The sequence below is a fragment of the Podarcis cretensis genome (genome assembly GCF_951804945.1).
Source record: "Podarcis cretensis genome assembly, chromosome: 14".
NCBI classification, from domain to species: Eukaryota; Metazoa; Chordata; class Lepidosauria; order Squamata; family Lacertidae; genus Podarcis; species Podarcis cretensis.
Window position 1 is genome coordinate 18,227,804 of NC_137183.1, and position 22,752 is coordinate 18,250,555.

The 22,752-nt window shown below is 44.7% G+C and overlaps 2 protein-coding genes across 6 annotated transcripts in view; both read right to left on the minus strand.

Annotated features, from left to right (window-relative positions):
* CEMIP (cell migration inducing hyaluronidase 1) overlaps positions 1 to 22,752 on the minus strand; it is a 169,699-nt gene that overhangs the window by 113,690 nt on the left and 33,257 nt on the right. The window lies entirely within an intron of this gene.
* Positions 1 to 22,752, minus strand: part of LOC307203408 (cell surface hyaluronidase CEMIP2-like) — a 94,557-nt gene that overhangs the window by 19,576 nt on the left and 52,229 nt on the right. For all 3 annotated transcript variants that reach the window (XM_079954175.1, XM_079954176.1, XM_079954177.1), the window contains 2 exons: positions 16,839 to 17,047; positions 1,268 to 1,450 (listed from right to left, as the gene is read on the minus strand). In XM_079954175.1, coding sequence (XP_079810301.1) covers positions 1,268 to 1,450; positions 16,839 to 17,047 — 392 coding nt within the window. The remainder of the gene's footprint in view (positions 1 to 1,267; positions 1,451 to 16,838; positions 17,048 to 22,752) is intronic.

The following is a 22,752-nucleotide window of genomic DNA, read 5'->3' on the forward strand; positions in this document are numbered from 1 at the left end:
GACAATACTGAGGCAGGCAGACCAATAGTCTGAGTTGGCATAAGCCACCTTAGTGTGTCCTATGCTAGCCCAGAGCTAATACAGGCTTATTAGCAGAATAACTACTAATCCAGGGGTCCAGCAGGGGGCCGGTCCACTGTCCCCTAGACCTTGTGGGGGCTGGACTATATTTTGAAAGAAAGAAAGAAAGAAAGAAAGAGAATTCCTATGCCCCACAAATAACCCAGAGATGCATTTTAAATAAAAGGACACATTCTACTCATGTAAAAACATGCTGATTCCCGGACTGTCCGCAGGCCAGATTTAGAAGGTGGTTGGGCCGGATCTGGCCCCCGTGCCTTAGTTTGCCTACCCATGTACTAATCCTTATTGCATGCACCATCACTAAGACAGTTAAAATATATATGAAAAACGTGATCTTCTGTTACATTTTAGCAGGGACAAGAATGAGCTCCCAGCCTACACAAAATAGGAGCATGCATGGCTTTTAATGTCTTGAGTCTGTCGATTGCTCTGGGCTTCCAGTGCACAGCGGGGATTTCTCTGCTATAGATTCTCCACCAATGCAAATGGAGAAGACTGCCCATGCAGGAGTTCCTGAAAGTGATGCGGGGCAATAGGACACACAAGTTTGCCTGTGAACCATGGCCCATTGGTGGTAGAGATTGACCTGATACATCTGTGCTCTTCAGGGAAGGGCGATGGCTCATGGGCGGAACTTGTGCTGTGTATGCCAAAGGTTCCCTGGCAACTCCAGGTAGGACTGGCAGAGTTATCTGAAGGAGCGTCTCCACCCCCATCGTTCCACCCAGACACTGAGGTCCAGCTCTGAGGGCCTTCTGGCGGTTCCCTCACTGCAGGAAGCCAAGTTACAGGAAACCAGGCAGAGGGCCTTCTCGGTAGTGGCGCCTGCCTTGTGGAACGCCCTCCCAGCAGATGTCAAAGAGATAAACAACTACCAGACTTTTAGAAGACATCTGAAGGCAGCCCTGTTTAGGGAAGCTTTTAATGTTACAGTATTTTAATATTTTTCTGGAAGCCACCCAGAGTTACCGGGGAAACCTAGCGGGGTATAAATAATAAATTATTATTATTATATCTGAAACCATGGAGAGGACCAACAGGCTGACTCAGTATAAGGCAGGTTATGTTCTTTTCTTTATGTTTTCTCAGATGACAGGGATTAGGTCATGCAATACAGGTTTTTGCAACTCACTGGCAGCACTAACAGCAAAGGAAAAGGTGCCGGGAAGACAGGATCACTCACCCTGATGTGCTGTCGAAATAAAAGAGCCGTTCATCAGTCCCATTCAACACACTATGGTGGGATGAGGCCGCCTGGTAGTGCATGACGCTGTGCGCTCTCCCCGTCTGCCGCTGGTAAATGTCCCCCACAACAGTGAACGCTGTTCCCTTTGGGTAACACAAAGCAACATGGAGCCAGTCTCCCCTGATGGCAAAAGAAAACAAGGTCAAACATGAACATGTATACCAGAGAAAACGTTTCTCATTTTTCAAGAAACTGGCTCTAAACTGAGAGATCTATCTTCAAGGGGGGGTGGGGTGGACCATGAATGTGCCTTGCAATCCCCAACCCAGCCCTTTCTCTCGCACGCCATGAAAGATTCACATCTGCTGCTGGTTATTATTACTGGACTGGCAGAACATCCAGGGAAGCTGAAAGGAAAAGGCTCCTTTGGTTCTTCAGGCGCCTGGATTAGGCCTCAGACAGTTGCCTCAGGACTGCTTTGCAATGACTGGCGTCTCATAAATTGTGACGAGCAAATAGATTTGTTATGAGAACTGAGCATCTGGGAGGATCGGGAAAGAGGCCTTAGCTCAGGGGTAGATCATCTGCTTTGAATACAGGTAGAGCTGGGAGAGGAGCCTGTCTTGAAACCCTGAAGAAATGCTGTACATCAGAGTAGACAATACTGAGCTGCAGTCTGACGCAGTAGAAGGCAGCTTTCTATGTTCCTAAGCCTCCAATAGATATTCCCTCCACCTACCATGAAAGAAGGTGGCAGGTGGGAGGGTGGTGAATTCAGTTTAGTGTGAAACTTCCTATCAACTGAGATTAGACAGGTATCCTCCTTGCTGAAGTTCAGGTACATGGCTAATAATTTCTTGTACAAGCAGGCATTTAAAGGCAGTGCTCAGTTTTATAATTTTTTTCCTGGGGCTTTTTTTTATGCACATGGACATCGTTTTGGAGAATTCACCAGGCGTGGCGTCATCCATAAAATATGGTGCCATAAGCCTTTTTGTTCTTGTTAGGACCATCTGAAAGCTCTGTGGTTTAAGTAAAAGGCACATGATTTGGATAAAAGCTCACAAAACACTGGAACAAAATGTACGATGGTGAATTTGTCATGGCACTCTTCATGGTTAGCATTCAAATAGGCCTCAGTTCAATTTACCACGAAGCCACAAGTGGTTTCAAACGTCACCTTTCCTATTCATATATAAACTCCTGTCTCCCAAAATGGCAGTCATCTTTCCTGATGACAGCCATACAAGGAGAGACAGAGAAGGTCAACCTTGAGGCCCTACACTCCTGTTCATCCTCTCTGTATTAGTTTCAGCATCACCATGGCTACACGGGCAAGCAAGGTGTAAACCCTATATTAGGCCAGGGCCAACAACTAAGCTATTAAAGGAAACAGCTCAGAGAAAATTCAAAACAGTGAAACCTTCCCAACAAATGTCTTCCTGGAATTCATGCAACCTGAAGAAGTCTTGCCAGAAAGAACATGTTCTGGCTTGGTCACAATGTTTTTTTTAAAAAAACACAAACCAAGATCACTTGGGTAGTTTCTTGACCCATATTCCATTTTCAAAAACTCACTGATGCTATGTGTGCATTCTGGTTTACAGAGACAGAGAGGGAAATGTCTCATTGTTGTTTTGCCTTAATGATACATTCTTCTCCCAAAATTCGTATGTTTCACCAATTGTCTCTTTGGAGAATCTGTATTTTTTGGTATATGGTCCTATTTTGGTGCTCCTATTTTGACTTTGGGGAAAATGTTTTTAAAACATTGTGAGCTTGCTGTAATGATGGCCCTGAATTGCAGATGTACGTGTGTGTACATCCCTGTTCACATTTAGGCAATCCAATAAGACTCACATGTGCATTGCAATATATAAATGCTTATTCATTCAAGTGCCCCTTAGTGGGGGACACTACCACCCCCACCCCCGGGCTTAGTGTCCCTATTCTGGGGCATTATGGGAAAACAAAATGGAGGTTAACCAACTCAGCCACCCAGCATGGAAACTCCAGGGCAAGTGTCTTACATCTGCCTTGCTGAAGTGAGGCTTAAGCTTTTTGTTATTTATTCAATTTATTAGTTGCTTGCTACATATACATCATACGTTTAAATCACATTCCCCAAAAAATAATACTGGGAACTCTAGTTTGTTAAGGGTACTGGGAAATGTAGCTCTGTGTAGGGTAAACATCTGTGGGCAACTGTTGTGGTGCCAGCATTGTCCAGCCCGGAGACCTTCTGCATTAGATGGATGGGTCTCAGTGCTTCTCCACTTTTAATTATCCACAGTGCTCCCAATGTACGTAGCACTGCTTCAAGGCACCGTGGAACATTTAAACAGTTTCAAGTTGCCTGGCACCTGCTGCAATATTGCTACCGTCCACTGACCCTGCCCAACAACATTCAGAGCCACCAGGAGCAGAGAGTGCTTTGCTGAGGGCTTTCTGAAACCTACAGCTGGCCTTGTCACCATCTCTGTCTCTGCGTACTAGATGAAATATTGCTGCATCTAATGGAAAATTTGCTCTTTTGTAAGCCTCCCTTGTATTAATTTTTGTTAAAAACAACAACAACACAGCAGGAAAAGAAGCAAATCTTAGTAAGAGACTGCCGGAATTCAAATAAACAAAGGGAGGGGGGCATGATTTCTTCAACATGTAGCACAAAGTCATCTTACCTCTACCCTATACTTTCTTTGCCAAAATATCCATTATTGTGGGGTCATTCTCTGTGCATATTTGGGCTTCTTCTTCCTTTTTCATTTTCTATTTTTTGTTTTTGTACACCACCACTTACTATTTCTAAAATTGGTCATGAAAAACAGTCTCTTGAAAGGAAACTGGATTTTCAAAGTCACTCCCCCCTCTTCTGTCCCCATCAAAATCACACACACACACACACGCCCCTGGTCAGTTAACTCACTTTGGCCAAACAGCTTGTAATAATTGCAATGGGAAATATGTCCAGAGATTCTTCACTCAGCTGTTGTTATACCCCACTCTTCCACGTTCTGTACAGATTCTATTTTTATTTAACACTTCTCCTTCAAATGGCAACATCCAAAATGTTGTAATGCTGCAAAGCTACTGCCAAATTCCCTGAACTTGAGAACGTTACGGTAGTCCTAGCTTCAGGAACTCAGTGAGCTTAAGATAACGCAACTCAGGAAGAAAGCCTTTCTTATAACAACAAGGGAATGGAATGGAATGGAGTCATTCTCCAAAAGAAAGAAAAGAACAGAGCAGTTGCATCTGCAAATTTCTCCATTTGCAGTAAATTCACAAACGAAATGGCTTTTTTTTAAATGAACAAATACCTAGAGGGCACTGTTTGATGTAAGCTGCAACGGACAACAGAAGGTCTATGAATCTGAATTTGGTTTCCAAGGCCTAGAACAACTTGTCCTTAATTCTTTCTCCCTTGTAAAATATGATAGATCTGTTGACCTACTACGCAGGATGATGGAAAACCCAGGAATCAAAGAGATCACGAAGGCCTGACTGGTGCTTCCCCTGCTGCTAATGCAACCTAAATTCATGTTTCCTACTCTTTGTGTTTCCAAACTCATATTCGTTTGCCTCCATTTGTTTGAAAACAGGTAAAGGTAAAGGTACACCTGCCCGTACGGGCCAGTCGTGTCCGACTCTGGGGTTGCGCGCCCATCACGCTTAAGAGGCTGGGGGCCAGCGCTGTCCAGGTCACGTGGCCAGCGTGACATTGCTGTTCTGGCCAGAGCCAGAGCCGCACACGGAAACGCCGTTTACCTTCCCGCTGGTAAGCGGTCCCTATTTATCTACTTGCACCCGGAGGTGCTTTCAAACTGCTAGGTTGGCAGGCGCTGGGATCGAGCAGCGGGAGCGCACCCCACCGCGGGGATTCGAACCGCCGACCTGACGATCGACAAGTCCTAGGCGCCGAGGTTTTACCCACAGCGCCACCCGCGTCCCACAGAGGTGGCCAGTAAATCAGGACTGGGAGTTGTTAGGAGACCCCTAGTCACAGAGTTACAATTTGCAGAGTGGTTTAACAATCCATCCCTCTTGTCAAGGAACTCGGGAATTGCAGCTCTGTGCAGAGGGAAAGGGATGTTCTAACAAGTCTCAGCACCACTAGCAAACTGGAGGAAACCCAAGTTGTGTGATACTGCTTTAAATGTATAGTGCAGATGGAGCCATTAATTTCAAGGCATCTGCTCTGAACAAACTGTAATTGGGAGGCAACCCTCAGGCAGTAGACGGCATGAGGCATCCATAGCACTTCCAAAGGAAAACTTTATTATTATTATTATTATACTGGGAACTGGGCAGAAAATTGCCAACAATTAAGAGGATTTATCCAGGAGTACGTGACAAGATCATGGCCACTAGTCCCATCACCTCCTGGCAAATAGAAAGGGAAGAAATGGAGACAGTGAGAGATTTTACTTTCTTGGGCTCCATGATCACTGCAGATGGTGACAGCAGTCACGAAATTAAAAGACGCCTGTTTCTTGGGAGAAAAGCAATGACAAACCTAGACAGCCTCTTAAAAAGCAGAGACATCACCTTGCCAACAAAGGTCCGTATAGTTAAAGCTATGGTTTTCCCCGAAGTGGTGTATGGAACTGAGAGGTGGATCATAAAGAAGGCTAATCGCCGAAGAATTGATGCTTTTGAATTATGGTGCTGGAGGTGACTCTTGAGAGTCCCATGGACTGCAAGAAGATCAAATGTATCCATTCTGAAGGAAATCAGCCCTGAGTGCTCACTGGAAGGACAGATCCTGAAGCTGAGACTCCAATACTTTGGCCACCTCATGAGAAGAGAAGACTCCCTGGAAAAGACCCTGATGCTGGGAAGGATGGAGGGCACAAGGAGAAGGGGACGACAGAGGACGAGATGGTTGGATAGTGTTCTCGAAGCTGCCAGCATGAGTTTGACTAAACTGTGGGAGGCAGTGGAAGACAGGAGTGCCTGGCGTGCTCTGGTCCATGGGGTCACGAAGAGTCGGACATGACTAAACAACTAAACAACAACAACAACAACAAATGTGACAAGATTGCTGGGGGCTTCCCCCCTACTCGCTTCATTCCTACACCTTTAAATAACAGTCTGACTAATAGAAGGCTTTCCCCATCACATTTCCATGGCCGAAAAAGCCTTACCACCAAGACGTCTGCCTGAATGGCGGCTGTTAAAGGCACATGAGCATGGCCAGAAATTTTTAAAGAAAGCTGGCAAACCATATTAGTAATCAAAAGACAGATTGTCTGTTTAAGTTGATGGTGCGTCCACTGAAATGAAACTAAACTTAAGTAGAAATCAAGCAAAGATAAGGAAATACATCTGTTTACTGTCTGTTCTAGCAATATGGTTCAGTTCACTTGACCATCAGGGTTTTATTTTCTTTGGCTTTTTATTATCAGAAATATATTTGCTTCTCTGCCTTCCATTCCAAATATTTGCCTTTGAAGAAGCAAGGCTGAATATTAACCACTGCAAAGTTACCAAATAGCACAGCAACATGAAATATCTCCAAAAGTGGTGTTAAACTTTAAAAAAATTCCAGTGACAAGAATTTCAACTCTACAGATTCTCTTCTCCTTCTCTTCTTCCGCCATCACTGCCATCCAACAATCCAAACAGTGTGTGCTTCAGATAAGTATATATATATATATATATGTTTACATCCTCCTGGTAATGATTGACAAGTTAGACCTAGTGGCTGTTTTGTGGTGTCTCTTTTTAATTGCAGTGTTGACATTTGCAGGGTTTGGCATGCCTGAGTGAAACACACACACACCTGGTGTAATGCTAAAAAAAAAAAGCTCTCTTTGGAAGGAAGCACAAAAAGGTTGTAATAGTCAAGAGCAGTGATGCTCAAGGATTTCATCATGGCATTTTAAAGCAAACCAACCCAACTTTCCAAAGCAACTCATGAATTGGAACGCAGGTGTCCTTGAGTCCTTGCTTCAAAAACCATGCCAAACATGCATAGGAAAAATATATGCATATTTCAGGATAAAAATCAAATGCAAACAAAAATTTGCATTTTGTGAGAGGGAGATATATTTAAAATGATGCAAATCTCTATCTGGTGAGGGGTTTTTTAATGGCAAGTTGATACAAAAATGGGATGGAATGGATTGATGAATACATGTAAAATCAACATGCACCAAAAATAGACTGGTCCATCTGCATCCCTAAGAAGGAGACAGACCCAACCATAGATTCCTCAGAGCTTTGCTGACAGCAGTTTGAGAACCAAGAATTGCTTATGGTATGAATGCTTGGGTAAGTCCCCCATACTATGGACTTCTAAAGGTTTCATACTTGTTGAACTTGGATTTCTTTCCCTGAGAGAGGAAGGATCCTCTCTAGAGAGAATCCTGGAAAATATCAGGTCCAGATTTTTGGCAGGAACCCACACTGCATTCAGTTTAGCAAAGTGTGCATAGAATTTTCAGGTGGGGAAAATTCTAAGGGATTGGGAATGGCTGTCATGCCAATCTAATGAATTTACACAGAGAGAATAGGTACAGAGTTGCCTAATGGTCTTGTGGTGGTGGCTCTTCAGATGGAATTGGGCTAATTATTTATTTACTTCAAAATTTGGTAACCTGGTCCTGCTGAATTTGAGGACCCTCCAGCTCATCCTATCTGGACAACTACTTCAAAGTCCAGCCAATGACAATAGGAAAAAGAGAAACCATGGAGCACAGGACACTTGCTCCGCAACATCTCTCATACTTTCTTTCTTTTTTTGTTCACCTCTAGCCAATATAGAAATCATTGCTGCTGTTCAAAACTGGCATTAAGAATACTGCTGCCCCGAGTACCACAATACAGTGGTACCTCGGGTTACAGATGCTTCAGGTTACAGGCTCCGCTAACCCAGAAATAGTACCTCGGGTTAAGAACTTTGCTTCAGGATGAGAACAGAAATTGTGCTCCGGTGGCGCGGCAGAAGCGGGAAGCCCCATTAGCTAAAGTGATACCTCATGTTAAGAACAGTTTCAGGTTAAGAACGGACCTCCAGAACGAATTAAGTTCTTAACCCGAGGTACCACTGTATATTCTTTTGAGGCAATAAGGGAGATCAGCAGCTGATGTGCCGTTTCCCAAACTGACCTCTATCCCCACTCCAATGGGGATACTACCAGAATGAAAGGGGAAGGATTCACTTTGAGATATCAATTAAATGTAAGAATCAGCCCTAAGGGTCCACATTTTGTATAGGCAATTACAGTTGCAATAGGCACATGTTGACGATACAACAGACTGTAACCCCGAAGACCTAGTTTTTAACCAAGATTGACAAAGCTGTAGCTCAGTAATGGAGCTTCTGCTTTGCAGGCAGAAGGTTCCAGGTCCAATCCCTGACTTCTCCAGTGCGGAACAGGAGACATCCAGGTCTAGAACCCTTGAGAGCTGCAGGCGGTCAGTGAAGACCAGAGATGAGGTAACTTTCACATCCATTAAGGACTGTCTTTCTTCATGGGCAACCTTCCAGAGGCAACCAATGGCAGAGCAAAGAACATGACTCATTGCTACAGCCATGTGAATGCAGAGGCTCTTTCTACAATATAAACACCCCACATCCCTCCAGGAAACCAAGAGACATTATCGAGTTCAAGAGCACTTGCAAAAGCACTTCAAGAGGGTGTGGAGTGGGGCTGGGCTCAGGGGTGAGTCCTGAGTGCCAGACATGGGAGCCTGCATTTGAAATCCAAGTCTAAAGTCTCTCTGTACTGACCTTGATGGACCACTTTTCTGACCTGGTATATAAGGGAGTTTCCTATGTTCCTAAGCAATAGGGTGTCTCCACCGCTAAACCTCTCGGTTGCATCCTTTGCCATTGCTTCCCCAGCAGCTAGGAAAAGCAAGTCTGTTAATTCTGCCCACAATGGAAGGGGCCAAGCAAAGGGCTTTCAGAAAGAACTTCAGTGTAGGTCATTTTTGGTGGAACCATCAGCTGAAACACTAATTGGAATCCTAATTGCAGAGCGCATCAAAGCACTCAGCTGCTGGTAGTTCTTAAGCTTGCCAAGAGGTTTTTCTGCCCTCCCATCCTCGTCCTCCTCCTCATTTACCCCTCCCCTACCAACTGTAAACACAGAGATGATTGCTCACGAGCCGGGGTGGAGAGAAATAAAATAATTATAGGAGCCGGGCATGTTTGCTGCAGGCTTGTTCAAGCCTGGTCTATTATCATCTCTTTCCCCCTGGAACACATCACTGGCAAGGAATTTAATCACTGCATGATTAACAGCTTAGAGAGCAAGAAAGAATAACACTTTAAAAGGAGGGTGTGATCAACAGAGGCGAGCGGGACACATGTTCACGAAGACTGAGCATGCAGTAGCGTTGGCAAAGGCAGAATGAGGCATTCAGCAGATGTGCATGGGTTTGGGGAACGTGCCCCAGACCACAGCTTCTTCCTGCAAATGCCAGGCCCAAGCTGTGGGCAGAGGTTGATTTAAGCACCGGCCTTCCCACCCAGCACTTCAAATGGCACCTACCAAGCAGCCACCCACTCCGCTCTCAGATGCTTACCTGGGTCCACATCATCAGCTCAGAGGTTTCTTTTGGAGAACTGTAGTATGGCCTTGGTGTAAAGGTAAAGGTAAAGGTAAAGGTAAAGGTAAAGGTAAAGGTAAAGGTAAAGGTAAAGGGACCCCTGACCATTAGGTCCAGTCGTGACCGACTCTGGGGTTGCAGCGCTCATCTCGCTTTATTGGCCAAGGGAGCTGGAGTACAGCTTCCGGGTCATGTGGCCAGCATGACTAAGCCGCTTCTGGCGAACCAGAGCAGCGCACAGAAACACCGTTTACCTTCCCGCCGAAGCGGTACCTATTTATCTACTTGCATATGACGTGCTTTCGAACTGCTAGGTTGGCAGGAGCAGGGACCGAGCAACGGGAGCTCACCCCGTCACAGGGATTCAAACCGCCGACCTTCTGATCGGCAAGCCCTAGGCTCTGTGGTTTATACCACAGCGCCACCCGTGTCCCATGTACCCTGAGCCAAAAACATGCAAAATTCTCATCAGGGTTTCCCAAACTGGGGTCTCCAGCTGTTATTGGACTACAACTCCCATCTTCCCTAGCAAGCAGGACCAGTGGACAGGAATGATGGGAAATGTAGTCAAACCACAGCTGGAGACCTAAGTTTGGGAAAGCCTACCCTAATTCAACGAAACAAGTTACACTCCCAAGCAAGGCTAAACTTTTGTGTCTGTCTATAAAACTGAAATTCGCCTCCTCTGTTTGCTACTGCTGCCTTCAAACTCTTCAAACACTCCTAAGTGCTGTGCCAGAAATTCCCCCTGCATTTCCCATCCACTTGCAACCATTCTCCGGCAACTGACCCTAAATAAAATGGAAAACTATCAACGAGGAGAGAGAATCTTGGTGTCTGCAGGAGTGTCCTTTCATTTTACAAATCAGCCTCATTCTGCAGTTCTCCCAGATACTTCAGACCAAAAGCCAGGAGGAGACAACATGAGGTAATGCCTCCCATGGGATTTTTCCAGGTCAGGAAGTGTGGGCAGCTAGGAAGGTTGCAGAGTACTGGAGAAATCTTTACCGGAAAGAAACACATATATATCTCTTATCTCCAAACCATAAAATAATCTCAAAACCGCACACTGACCCACATTATAAAGAAACTCCCAAGCACCCTGCGAATGAGGCAGGAAAAATGAAGCTTCTTTCACAGAGGGGAAAAAGCACTTGCAAGAAACTGGAGAGCAGATTTCTGCACAGCGCTAGAATATATGCCAACACAATCAGCCCACATAGGAAACTGAATGGGGGGTGTTGAGGCTGAGAGATTCATAAGCTGTGGCTACTGCAATCTTAGCAAGTTCATGGCCAAGGCAAGATCTGAACTGGTGGCTTGTGCCGGACCATGATTCATAGGTCTGCACTAGATCTTCAAGGATTCTCATCCTCTCTTCTTCCTCCTCTATTTCCCATAATGCCCAGCCTAAAAAAAACCAGTCAGGTGAGGACTGAGCATGTTCATTGGGCATGGAATGGTGGCTGACTATTGGGGTGGGATGAATGGTCCATTGGCAGCACCCTTAACAAACCACAGTTCCCAGGATTCTTTGGGGGAAAGCCATGACAGTTTAAAGTGGCATAATACTGCTTTAAAATGTATAGTGCAGATGGGACCAGTGAGGGTAAAAAAGGAGCTGCCATTTTTAGCAGGACCCCAAGAGCAGTAGAGCATCAACTTACAGTGGTACCTCGGGTTACATACGCTTCAGGTTACATACACTTCAGGTTACAGACTCCACTAACCCAGAAATATTGCTTCAGGTTAAGAACTTTGCTGCAGGGTGAGAACAGAAATTGTGCTCCAGTGGCACGGCAGCAGCAGGAGGCCCCATTAGCTAATGTGGTGCTTCAGGTTAAGAACAGTTTCAGGTTAAGTACGGACCTCCGGAACAAATTAAGTACTTAACCCGAGGTACCACTGTAGTATGCAGGTTCAATCCTCAGCATCTGAGAAAGATTCCCTGCCTAACATCCCGGACAGATGCTGCCACTCAGTGCAGACAACACTAGTCTAGATGGACCAATGGTCAGACTCTGTATTAGACAGCTCCCTATGTTCCTGTATCTCCTTTTCCAGCCTCAGCCACTATTTCTAGGTTACACTCCTTGCCAAATTCGCCCTGAGGAGTCCCACCTCCTGAGGCCAAGCCAATAAATCTTAAGCAAAGAATTTTAATATGTGCATTCTTTCCAATCTTATGTTAAACATTCCAGCACTTCATATGGCCAGAGTTTTAGGCTGAACAGCCAATTACAGCCTCTTTTTTGGCCTTTTGTTCTGCTCAGTTAATTTTAATCTCAACCGACTTGCAACGAACCAGCTCAGATAAGCTTCTTACAAGGATCTCTGGTTAATGTTGCTATTGTTGGTTCAAGATAGAGTATGAGCCTGCAAACTTTACTGCACTTGACTTCCCTGCCAATTACACTGTGGGAGGAGGGGGGGGGGAAAGAAAACTTATGAGGGTTTAAGATAAGAATCAATAGGGGCAGACACTCAGATCTGCCCACATTATCTGCAGCCTTCTCTCGGTCCCAGGTTAAGAGGCAGGAGCTGCTAACTTTTCCAGAGAGAAACCATGGCTTCTTTGAACCTTAGATATGAAACGTGCAAAGTCCATTTACAGACTTAGTCCATATATCAAGCTCAAGCTCCACTTCCATGGTGTCTCCACATCACATGGCTTGTGCTAGTTACAGCAGATATTCACTTATCAGGGAAGAAAAGCAGTGAACTCCAGCACACCCCTGGAGTGGAGGGAGAGGCAAGATCCTAGTCTGGTCTGGTTCAGATGTAATGCTAAACCAGAGATAGGGAACATCAGGCCCAGTGGGCCCCAGGCTTCTATACTGGGCTCTCAAGACTTTCAGTAAGTGGCCTTGGGCTGCCCCATCCCTCCTTCTAACCTACTTCACATGTGAGGGAGACTAAAATGGGGGGGAAGAACTACATATGATGCCTTGGAGGATGGGTGGGGTAAAAACAAAATAAGTAACGCATAGAACAGGCTTCCTCAGCCTCAGCTCTCCAGATGTTTTTTGGCCTACAACTCCCGTGATCCTTAGCTAGCAGGACCAGTGGTCAAGGATGATGGGAATTGTCATCTCAAAACATCTGGAGGGCCGAGGCATAGAATCATAGAGCTGGAAGGGAACCCAAGGGTCATCTAGTCCAATGCAGGAATCTCAACTAAAGCATCCATGAGATCCATGCTAAATAAAGACCCAAAGCTTTATTGAACCAGCCGTGCCCCATTAAACATGCCTAGACTTCTTAGTAAATATTGCAGCGTTTCTGGAGCCCAATTAACAGCGCCACAAAACAGTCCACAAAAACGACAAACACAATCCACCACTTCAGTTCTCTTGATGTTTTAAATGTGTGTGTCTTTCAGCCTGCAAATAAAGCACCGATGGGCCAATTTACTCAAAGTGGGAGATGTTATTCAATTTCACCGCTTTTCAAGCAAGTAAAGGCAAAAGACTGGTGTGCAGGCAGTAGCTTGTTACACCAAGTCCTTACACCTTGGGTTCATTCCATGCCCATATTTCCACCCACTGCCAGCTGTACCTATCCCCCCTCCTCCTCCTCAATCTCTCCTTTTGACAGTCTCCTCTTAACAAGTTTAATGTCTTTCGTGAACATAGGTGTGTTGGGGTGTTTTGTTTGGTTGTGGTTTTGCTTTTGCAAATGGCCATTCCACGTAAGCCAATTCCTTTGAGTAATTCTCCCTACCTGCAATTTTGGTCCTTACGTGATGTGTGCATGAAAGAGAAGGAAAAAGAGTACGCTAAGTATGAAGTTGGCCTGCAAAGAGAAAGAATCCATTGTGCAAAGATCATAGGCCTCTGGACTTGGAAGGACTTTACACATGTAGTCAACTCAGGCAAAGAACAAGGATCTCAATCAGTTCTACAGGAGACTGACTTTTGTTCTGAGCAATTAAAATTCCAATCAGCCCTCTGTGTTCTTCTGCCAAATATCATGAAACTGTCCCCCTTTCTCCTCCCGCCCTACCATGGAACAGTATCAAGAAGTTTTGAATTGCACAAAGGTTACTACTGCGTGTCATTATCTCAAACTTATCACCACTCATGGTGCTTCCATACATCTTATTCTGTTCTGAACAATCCCTGTGATAACTCTTGGTGGAAGTGAGGCAAGGAACCACAAATCTCCCAACTTTTATTAGTTTTGGGGATTTTTAGTTTAGAGAAAAGGCAACTAAGAGGCGACAGAACGGAAGTGAATACATTTATGCATGGTGCGGAGAGAGTTTTCCTCCCTCTCTCGTAGCGCAAGGACTCGGGGACATCCAACGAAGTTGAACATTGGAAGATTGAGGACAGACAAAAGAAAGGACTTATTCACACACTTAAACTGTGGAACTCACTGCCACAAGAAGCAGTGATGGTCACCAATTTGGGATTAGGCAAATTCAGGGAGGATAAAGCAACCAGCGACTACTAACCCTGATGACTATTTTCGCTATGCTGCTTTCCCCAGGAGAACTCACTCTTTAATGCTCTATATCAGAACAAACAGCAATTCTGGTTTTCCACAGAATTGTTTTCAGTGGTAAAGAACAGGTTTTTGCAGGGAACAAACGCCGGGGCAAGAACACAAAGAAGAAGAAGTTCTCAGCTTTAATTAATAATAATTTAAAGCGCGGACCTGTACCGAGAAACGTGGCACAAAAGGAAGGCTGGATGATCCCATAGGTGAAAACAAACACACTGGATAAAAGCTTATCTGGTTAATAAAGCAAACACCTTCCAAAACAGAAAGGCTTATGAATTATAATTCCTACAATTCCTGACCATTGACTATACTGATTGGGGCTGATGAGAGCCGGAATTCATTATCATCTGTGGGATTCACAGGTTCCCCATCCTTGGTATACAGAGTTCTGTTCATTAGTGTGTTGAGTTAGCACTATACCTTCAAAGCATATTCTTTCCCCTCAAAGAATTCTGGGCACTGTAGTTTCAGAATCACTCACTGAGTTATAATCCCCAGAAACCCTTGGCAAACTACAGTGCCCAGAATTCTTTGAGGGGGCCAGGATGTGCTTTGAATGTGCTTTAAAAATATAGTGAGTACGTAATTAAAGCTGTTCCTCTGAAAAATCCACCTCTTCCTACTCATTCCTGGGGGGTTTTCCAGCCAGAACTCAGTTCTGATACCTCTCAGGTGGGCGCCATTGCCATTATAAGAGAACATGGTGAATTCTGGCACCTCTTTTCCTAGAAAAACAGCAATGATTCTGCCCTTCCATTACTTCTGGTGGATTCTTGGCATTCTAGCTTCAGGAGAGGAGTTAACCACGTAAGTCTTGAGTGTCAATATTACAGATTACAGTACCTCAGGAACAGTCTAAATCCCCAGCAATAAATTCTTTATTCCCCCTATGAGCTTCTCTTAGCCAATGTCAAATACGTATTCCAGAAACATGACTTCTGCCTCTCTGAAACATCAGCATCCCCCGCTATCTCCGTCCACTGGGGTAAAAATAACTTAATTATGCTATCAAGCTGTGCTTAGCAAGACCAGGAGACTGACATTAAGAGTGTCAATCACGTTGTCTCCTCATTTTGCACCATACGCATTTCGCACATTCTTTCCTGCGTCAAAAAAGCCACGGGTGTATCAGGGTTAATCATCAGCCGTATTGTTTGTACAGTTTCCCCCATCAACTTAAAAAAAAATGGGAGACCTACTAAAGAAGGTACGATCTGTCTAGTCTTGCTGACATCTGCAAACATTTACTTCCTGATTCTAAAAGTAACTGCAATGTGCCATTTTTTATATATAAAAAAAGAACAGGTCAGTTGCTAACATGAGAGCTTTGCGTAGACACGTTCATTGATTCAACAAATGACTAGGACTACCATTCCATAACAACGCACACAAACTGGTATTTGGTGCAGAATACAACTGATTTCTAGTCTTTAAGGGATTATGCAAAACTTCAAAACCTTAACTTCTTTTTATATCCGCTGCTTTTAACTTTTCAATTCTGCAAAACCAGTTGGGATGGTTCAGTCAGAAGGGCATGAGACTCTTAATCTCAGGGTCTTGGGTTTGAACCCCACGTTGGGTAAAAGATCCCTGCATTGGAAGTCCCTGTAACCTCACTTCTCGCAGTTTGAGAACCAGCAGAAGACCCTCAGAGGAGGACCTCAGTGCATACAGAACAAACAAAAAACTTTCCAAATATACAGCAGACACATATGGACTGATAAGACACAACTGCACTGATTTGTTGGGTTGTTGTTTTTTAGAATTCCAGAGCCATGTCAGGAAAGAGGCTGTTAGTGAGTGTGTGTACACACATACACACACACACACACACACACACACACACACACATATCCTTCCTAGCCTTTTTTGTAACAGAAAACAGCAGAGAAAAAGATGGAATCCGGGCCTCCCTTCTTGTTGCACTCAAACTTATTACTCTTCCAGACCGCTGTCTATCAGTTCTGAATTATTTCAGTAGGGAGGGTCCTGGTGTTTTGTTTTTCAGGTTTATATAACAGGGGGGAAATGAAATAGCAATTGCAGTGTTTAGACTACTGGGAAAATGCAAGGCTGCATAGGCAATCTTCATAATCACTGCTGCCCTTTACAGAAAGAGGGAGAGGTGGGATATAAATCACAAGCGGAGCAGCTAGTGTAAACTAATGAGAATGAACAGCATGCCAGGGATCTGCTGGATTTAATCTTGAGGCCGGAATGCCAACAGTAACTTGAATCTCTTCCCAAAAAAAACTTCACTGAAAGGGGAAACAACACGGCACATCAGAGAGATGGCAGCGAAAGTTAAAAACAGAGGCATAGCTTCTTTGCTGGTCTTTTGTTAATGTCATTTTTAGAAGCCTTAAGTAAGCCAACTTTTCCAAAAGTTTGAAGAAGAAGAAGAAAAGTCAGCAGGAACCTGGAACAGCTTTTAAAAACAGAAACCCTAGCAAACACCACAGAGCTCATCGCGCCGCACATTTTCCATCAATGGTACCTATTGAAGTTGACCGGGTAAAGGATGACATCTTCTGGTGCTCTGCCATCCCATTGGATAATATAGCTTTGCTCCAGCATCACCACAGGCTGGTACTGTTGGTACGGCACCCCTCTGTTCACACCGTGTAGCCTCAGAGGATGGAAATGGTATGCGGCTCTGGCAATTGATAAGGTCAGATTCTCAGGACGCCTGGCTTGAATATAGAGCTGAAAGAGAAAGCGGGAAGAGACCTGTGTTACAGCCAATCAAGCTCAGCTTTCACACATGCATTCAATCAGCAGCATGCCCCTTTGAATACTTTTGCCAGCAAAGGGCTCTGGGCATCCAGAGCTGTAGCCAATGGACCACTTCCAACATAAATAGTGCATCAGCGACACAAATAGCATTCTGAAGGGTTATTTCTTGAGAGAGAAAATAATCACAGGCAATAGAGATTGTCCCAAAAATGGGAATGCCCCTTCCGATCTTCAGGAGGAGGGGGGGTTGTGGGATCACGACCCCGCCCACACTCGCTCTCGCAAGGCTGGTGTCAGCCTCGCGGGAGACAGGGATTCACCCAATTAGCATACCCTGTGGCGCCAGCCAATCAGCTGGCGGCAGGGGCGGGCCTGCGTAGGGCCACTTAAGGTCAGGGCGGACCCTGGCTCGCCCCCTTTCTTCCCTGGAGACGACGCGGGCAAAATTACATTGGGCAAAATATTCCCATACTGCAGGGGGTTGGACAATATGATCCTCATGGTCACTTCCAACTCTGATTCCCCAATGGGAAAACAAGAGAATGGGCAGTGAAATGCTACTTGGAAAACAAAAACAAAGCCATGTAAGGTGCCAAAGAAAAATGTGGCCCCTGCAAAATGAGCCAGGATACATTAGCAAAGTTTGGGAGCTTCAGGGAGTGGGAAGAAGGTAAATCATGATCAACTGGTTGGCCTTTGGTTCACCAAGGATTTCTGTTCCCAATTGTTCAAGAATAGCAACAAGAGGGACTTTTCAGCCACTGAGAAGAAGTCTTCTTATCCTTAGTGCTGACTGGAGCCAATCAAAGTGAAAGGAGGTGAGGATTGGCTCCTAGGGTCATTCTGGAGAAGGCTTGTGGGAGAGCACTGAAGAGCTGTTCTGTATGCTAAGCATTTAAAGTAAAGGTAAAAGGACCCCTGACCATTAGGTCCAGTCGTGGCCAACTCTGGGGTTGTGGTGCTCATCTCGCTTTATTGGCCGAGGGAGCCAGCGTACAGCTTCCAGGTCATGTGGCCAGCATGACTAAGCCGCTTCTGGCGAACCAGAGCAGCGCACAGAAATGCTGTTTACCTTCCTGTCGGAGCGGTACCTATTTATCTACTTGCACTTTGATGTGCTTTCAAACTGCTAGGTTGGCAGAAGCAGGGACCGAACAACGGGAGCTCACCCCGGCGCGGGGATTCGAACCGCTGACCTTCTGATCGGCAAGTCCTAGGCTCTGTGGTTTAACCCACAGCACCACCCGTGTCCCTATGCTAAGCGTTTAGGAACATTGAAAACACAAGGTGCTTCTGTTTCAAGAGAATGGGGTGTAAGTTTTGTTACGTCAAATGGAACGCCAAGGAAAACACAGCTCAAGTCACTCCAAAAGAAGATAACAAAGCACTCCAAATCACTTGCCCATGTATGTGCACAGAGGGGGGAAAGCCCAGATTCAACTGGAGGAGGCACGCAGAGATCTGCTCTAAGCATTGCAATGCATCCCTAATCATTATTATTCTAGAATTGTAAGATTGCTGTATAAACTTTAGAAGGTTATAATCTTAGAAGGGGGCGGTGGCTGTGAGAGGGCATGGCTGTGATAATCAAGAAGGGATCCTGAATTAGCCACTACACTACATATGACGACATAAAGGTCTGAGCAAGTTCACACTGGGAGAGACGTTCCATAAGATATTTATCCCCAATATATGCTAACAAACGGCATTTATGGTAGTTCTGCATTACATGCTATGTTTCACACGAGAGAAAGAGACTAGCAATTGCTGTTTCTCTGACAAGGATGCGGTGAGTGTTACAAAAAGAGAGAGAGAGAGGAGAAAGAGAGAGGGGGTAGCTTTGCGGTTAGTTAGAAATATTTCTAGACTGACTGCACTTCTAACTGCAGCCAACGCATGCACAATTTCAAGGATTATAATCAAGACCATTTCTCACTTTCCCATAGCTAAGCAGTCAACATCGAGTCCTGCATATTCATTCTTTTACTATGTAGTTTGGAATGACTGACAAGTCCTTTCTTGTAATGCAACTATGATTAAGAAATGGTAGCATGCAGGTGAATGCAAAGATAACCTGACTGCAGGCTGGTGACCAATGACACTCCCCCCCCCAAAAAAATAAAAAATACCTGGTTTAAAAATGTATGGTAGTATTCAGCTAAAGTTTACTTAGAGTAGGCCTACAGAATTTTATTGACCTGCACATTTTCTGGCCTTCTGCCAACACTTTTAATATAGGACTACTAGATGACAACAGGGAGATTTCTTATTGATGAAGGATGGTTGGGGGGTGGGAGAGGTTATCCCACCTTTTTGGCCCCAAGATTCTGAATGAAACTCACACTATAAGCTAACACAACCAACAAGATATAGCTAATGATTGGTAACGGTGAAATAAAATAGGAAAAGAAACAAAACACCACAAAATAAGGCAGGAATATAAAATAATGCTGGTGATAAGGAGAGGCTTTAAAAAGGATTAGACAAATTCTGGTGGATCGTCAGGAACTAGCAAAACTGACCTACAGGATCGGTAACCAGGAGGAAACAAAGTTCCAAAGAGATTGGAGTAAATTTGTGGATTATATAAGTAATAACTGTAGAAACGTGAAGATGTTAGCAGGACTGAAATAAATCTTATGACGTGGGCTGGATATTATTAAGGAACTGTGGAAAGGGGATTGAAGTAAGAAAACCTGCTGAATGGAGGGAGGGAAGTCAGTGCTCAGTAGGGCATTGAGAAAGAAAGTGGATAGGTGATTATGGAACATTATTGTATTTTGTTTGTTTATGTGAAATGAAAAACTAAGAAAAAGCATATTTTTAAAAATAAATAAATAAGATTAGGCTAGCCTTGATAGCTATGCTCTGCCTCCACGGTTGAAGGCAGCAATGCTTCTGAATACCAGTTGCTAGAAACCACAGGAGGAGAAAAGGCTCTTGTGCTTGAATGTGACCTGATCCAGCAGGCTCTTCTTATGTTTATCGTATGTTATTCATAGTGTAGAGCAGTGGTTTTCAACCAGTGTGCCGTGGCAGCCTGGGGTGCCTTGAATGGTGGTCAGAGGCGCTGTGGGCAACAATGGTCTCTGTCCTTCTTTCCTTTCTTCCTTCTTCCTCTGCCCTCTCATGTCTCTGCCACCCAAAGGCTTGTGCAGCTGTTTATTGCAGCAGCCTTGGCTATAAGCTCCGCAGGTGAATGGTGCCTCTGGGAAGCACTTCTCAGTGGGGAGTGGGTGAGCAGCTCAGAGACCAGGGGTGGCAGCAGCAGCTACCCAAAGGAAGAAGAAGAGGAGGAGGAGGAGTTTGGACTTGATATCCCGCCTTTCACTCCCCTCAAGGAGTCTCAAAGCAGCTAACATTTTCCTTTCCCTTCCTCCCCCCCACAACAAACACTCTGTGAGGTGAGTGGGGCTGAGAGACTTCAGAGAAGTGCGACTGGCCCAAGGTCACCCAGCAGCTGCATGTGGAGCAGCAGAGACGCGAACCCGGTTCACCAGATTACGAGTCTACCGCTCTTAACCACTACACCACCCTGGCTCTCTAGGATTCCCAAGGAGAGGAGAGGAGGCTGAGGGAACCCTCCACAAGGGAGGGTGTTCAACAAAGGGTGAGAGGCTGCCAGCTCTGCAGGCAAGGGAGACATAACTGGGCTCCTGAGCCCCACAGGGGTGCCGCAGAAAGAATGTGGTTGGTCAAGGGAGCCGCGGACTCAAAAAGGTTGAAAACCTCCCTCCCCCTCCATCCCTAATACATGTGCACACAGAACATACATGTACGTTTGGACTAAACTCAAGAATCAGCATAAAAATGATCAAAACACACATTTACTAAAAGGGGATTTCACCTGCCTGTACCGCCAAATGAATACAGGGTCTTGTCTCCTGAATCCAAAAACAGGAGGGGAAAGAAAAGCAGATTTGGTCATGGAGTTTCCAAAGATCAAAGGGAAGCAAAGGGTTTCACAGTCCTCCGTGATTGGAACTAGTCCTTTTTATGCCTTTCAGAGCAAAAATTCAGAGCGTGCACACAACACCAGTCTGTCTAAGCAAGACGGATGCTGCCTTTAGCTTCTGAAAGTTGATGGCATTTTGAAAGCTAAAATTTGTGCTCCGTTTCAAAGCAAATACCTCTCCCTGCACTCGTGCCAAATTCTTATGCCTTCCCTTCAGTCCAGGCAAGTCCTGAACTAAATTCCCCACAGCTTAGACGCTGATTGGATGGGAAACTCTAGTAAAGAAGGACAGGTCCCAGAGAAAATGACTGTTTGTTCTTGCCTTACACAGCCAAGGAAAGTTCTTAGGACGGAAAAAGGGTCTCACTGCATGGAGTGCCATAATGTGCTTATAAAAATAGACCAAAAAAAGGAGAGAGAGAGAAAGAAAAAAGGGGGGGGGGAGAGCTTATCTTGTTTACAGTTCAGAATTTTTATGCAGCACCAAGTAGCTAGATGCAGAGCCATTGCCCATGTGAAGGGTGGAGCTGTGGCTCTCTGGTATGGAACATGTTTTGCACACAGAAGGAACTGGGCTCAAGCCTAGGCATACTCAAGTAAGGATGGGCGGATATGTCCATTTCAGTTTCTCATTTTTTACAATCATAAGTTCAGTTCTCCACATTTCCACATTGGTTTGCAATTTTCAGTTCATGAAAATTCATCAGCATTTTTGTGCGAATGGCTTCCAAAAGTGATGTTTGTTATGCAGTTTGACCTGGTGTACATATTTATGAAAAGCTATTTCTCCAAATATAATGCATTTCTGAACCTTATTCTTCCTAATATATGCATTCTTTTGCACACTTTATCCTAGTGTATAGGGTTGGGGGGTTTTTGTGTGTTTGTGTGCATTATTTGGCTCAAAAACTGCATTGCAACGTCTAGAGAGGTGCGCATTTCAAATGATGGGTTTGTTCTGATTTATGTATTGTTTAGAAAAGTGCAACTTCTTTTTAAATGTCACCTGAATCAAATTTCCCCCACATTCCTCAGGTTGGGATGGGAATTGCCAAAATGCAGCATTCAACATGGCCTTTTCATGCCTGAGATGTCTATTTTCAAGACCCACTCTATTTTTTTCTAATTGCATTTTCATATTTTTTTAAAAAAACCAACCTGTTATTAATGTTGCATTTTAAATAGTTGTAAACTACCCAGGGATCTTAGAGTGAAGGAGGTAATACATTAAAATATCATCATCATCATCCCTGTCCATGAGATTGCTACTCATCAGTGTAAATATGGGGACAAGCATGCACATGACGCGTTTCCAATATAGACGTCAAACTCTGTGTGTCCCTTTTGTACAGTGCCACATATACTGAATGCTGATGTCTGTTTCCACATTGGATACCATTGGAACCAATTCCTAGGGGCCAAGGTCCCTTTGGCCCCCAAATAACATATTTGAGGGGGCCGGTGCACCACAAAGTTGTTGGGCATTGCCATTCAAGCGGTATTTCTGCACCATGTCTTGTGATCAATGATGCGGGGTGGGGGTTACCTGCCCCCCCCATATTTTACACAGCAAGCAGTCCCGATGGATTCTTTTGCCAGGTACACAGGGCAAAATAGACACAGAGGATGGGATACAAGAAGCATCCAAAATCAGGGCTTATCCGCGCTTTACATTTAGTGCAGCACCATACCACTTTAAACAGTCATGGATTCTGCCACA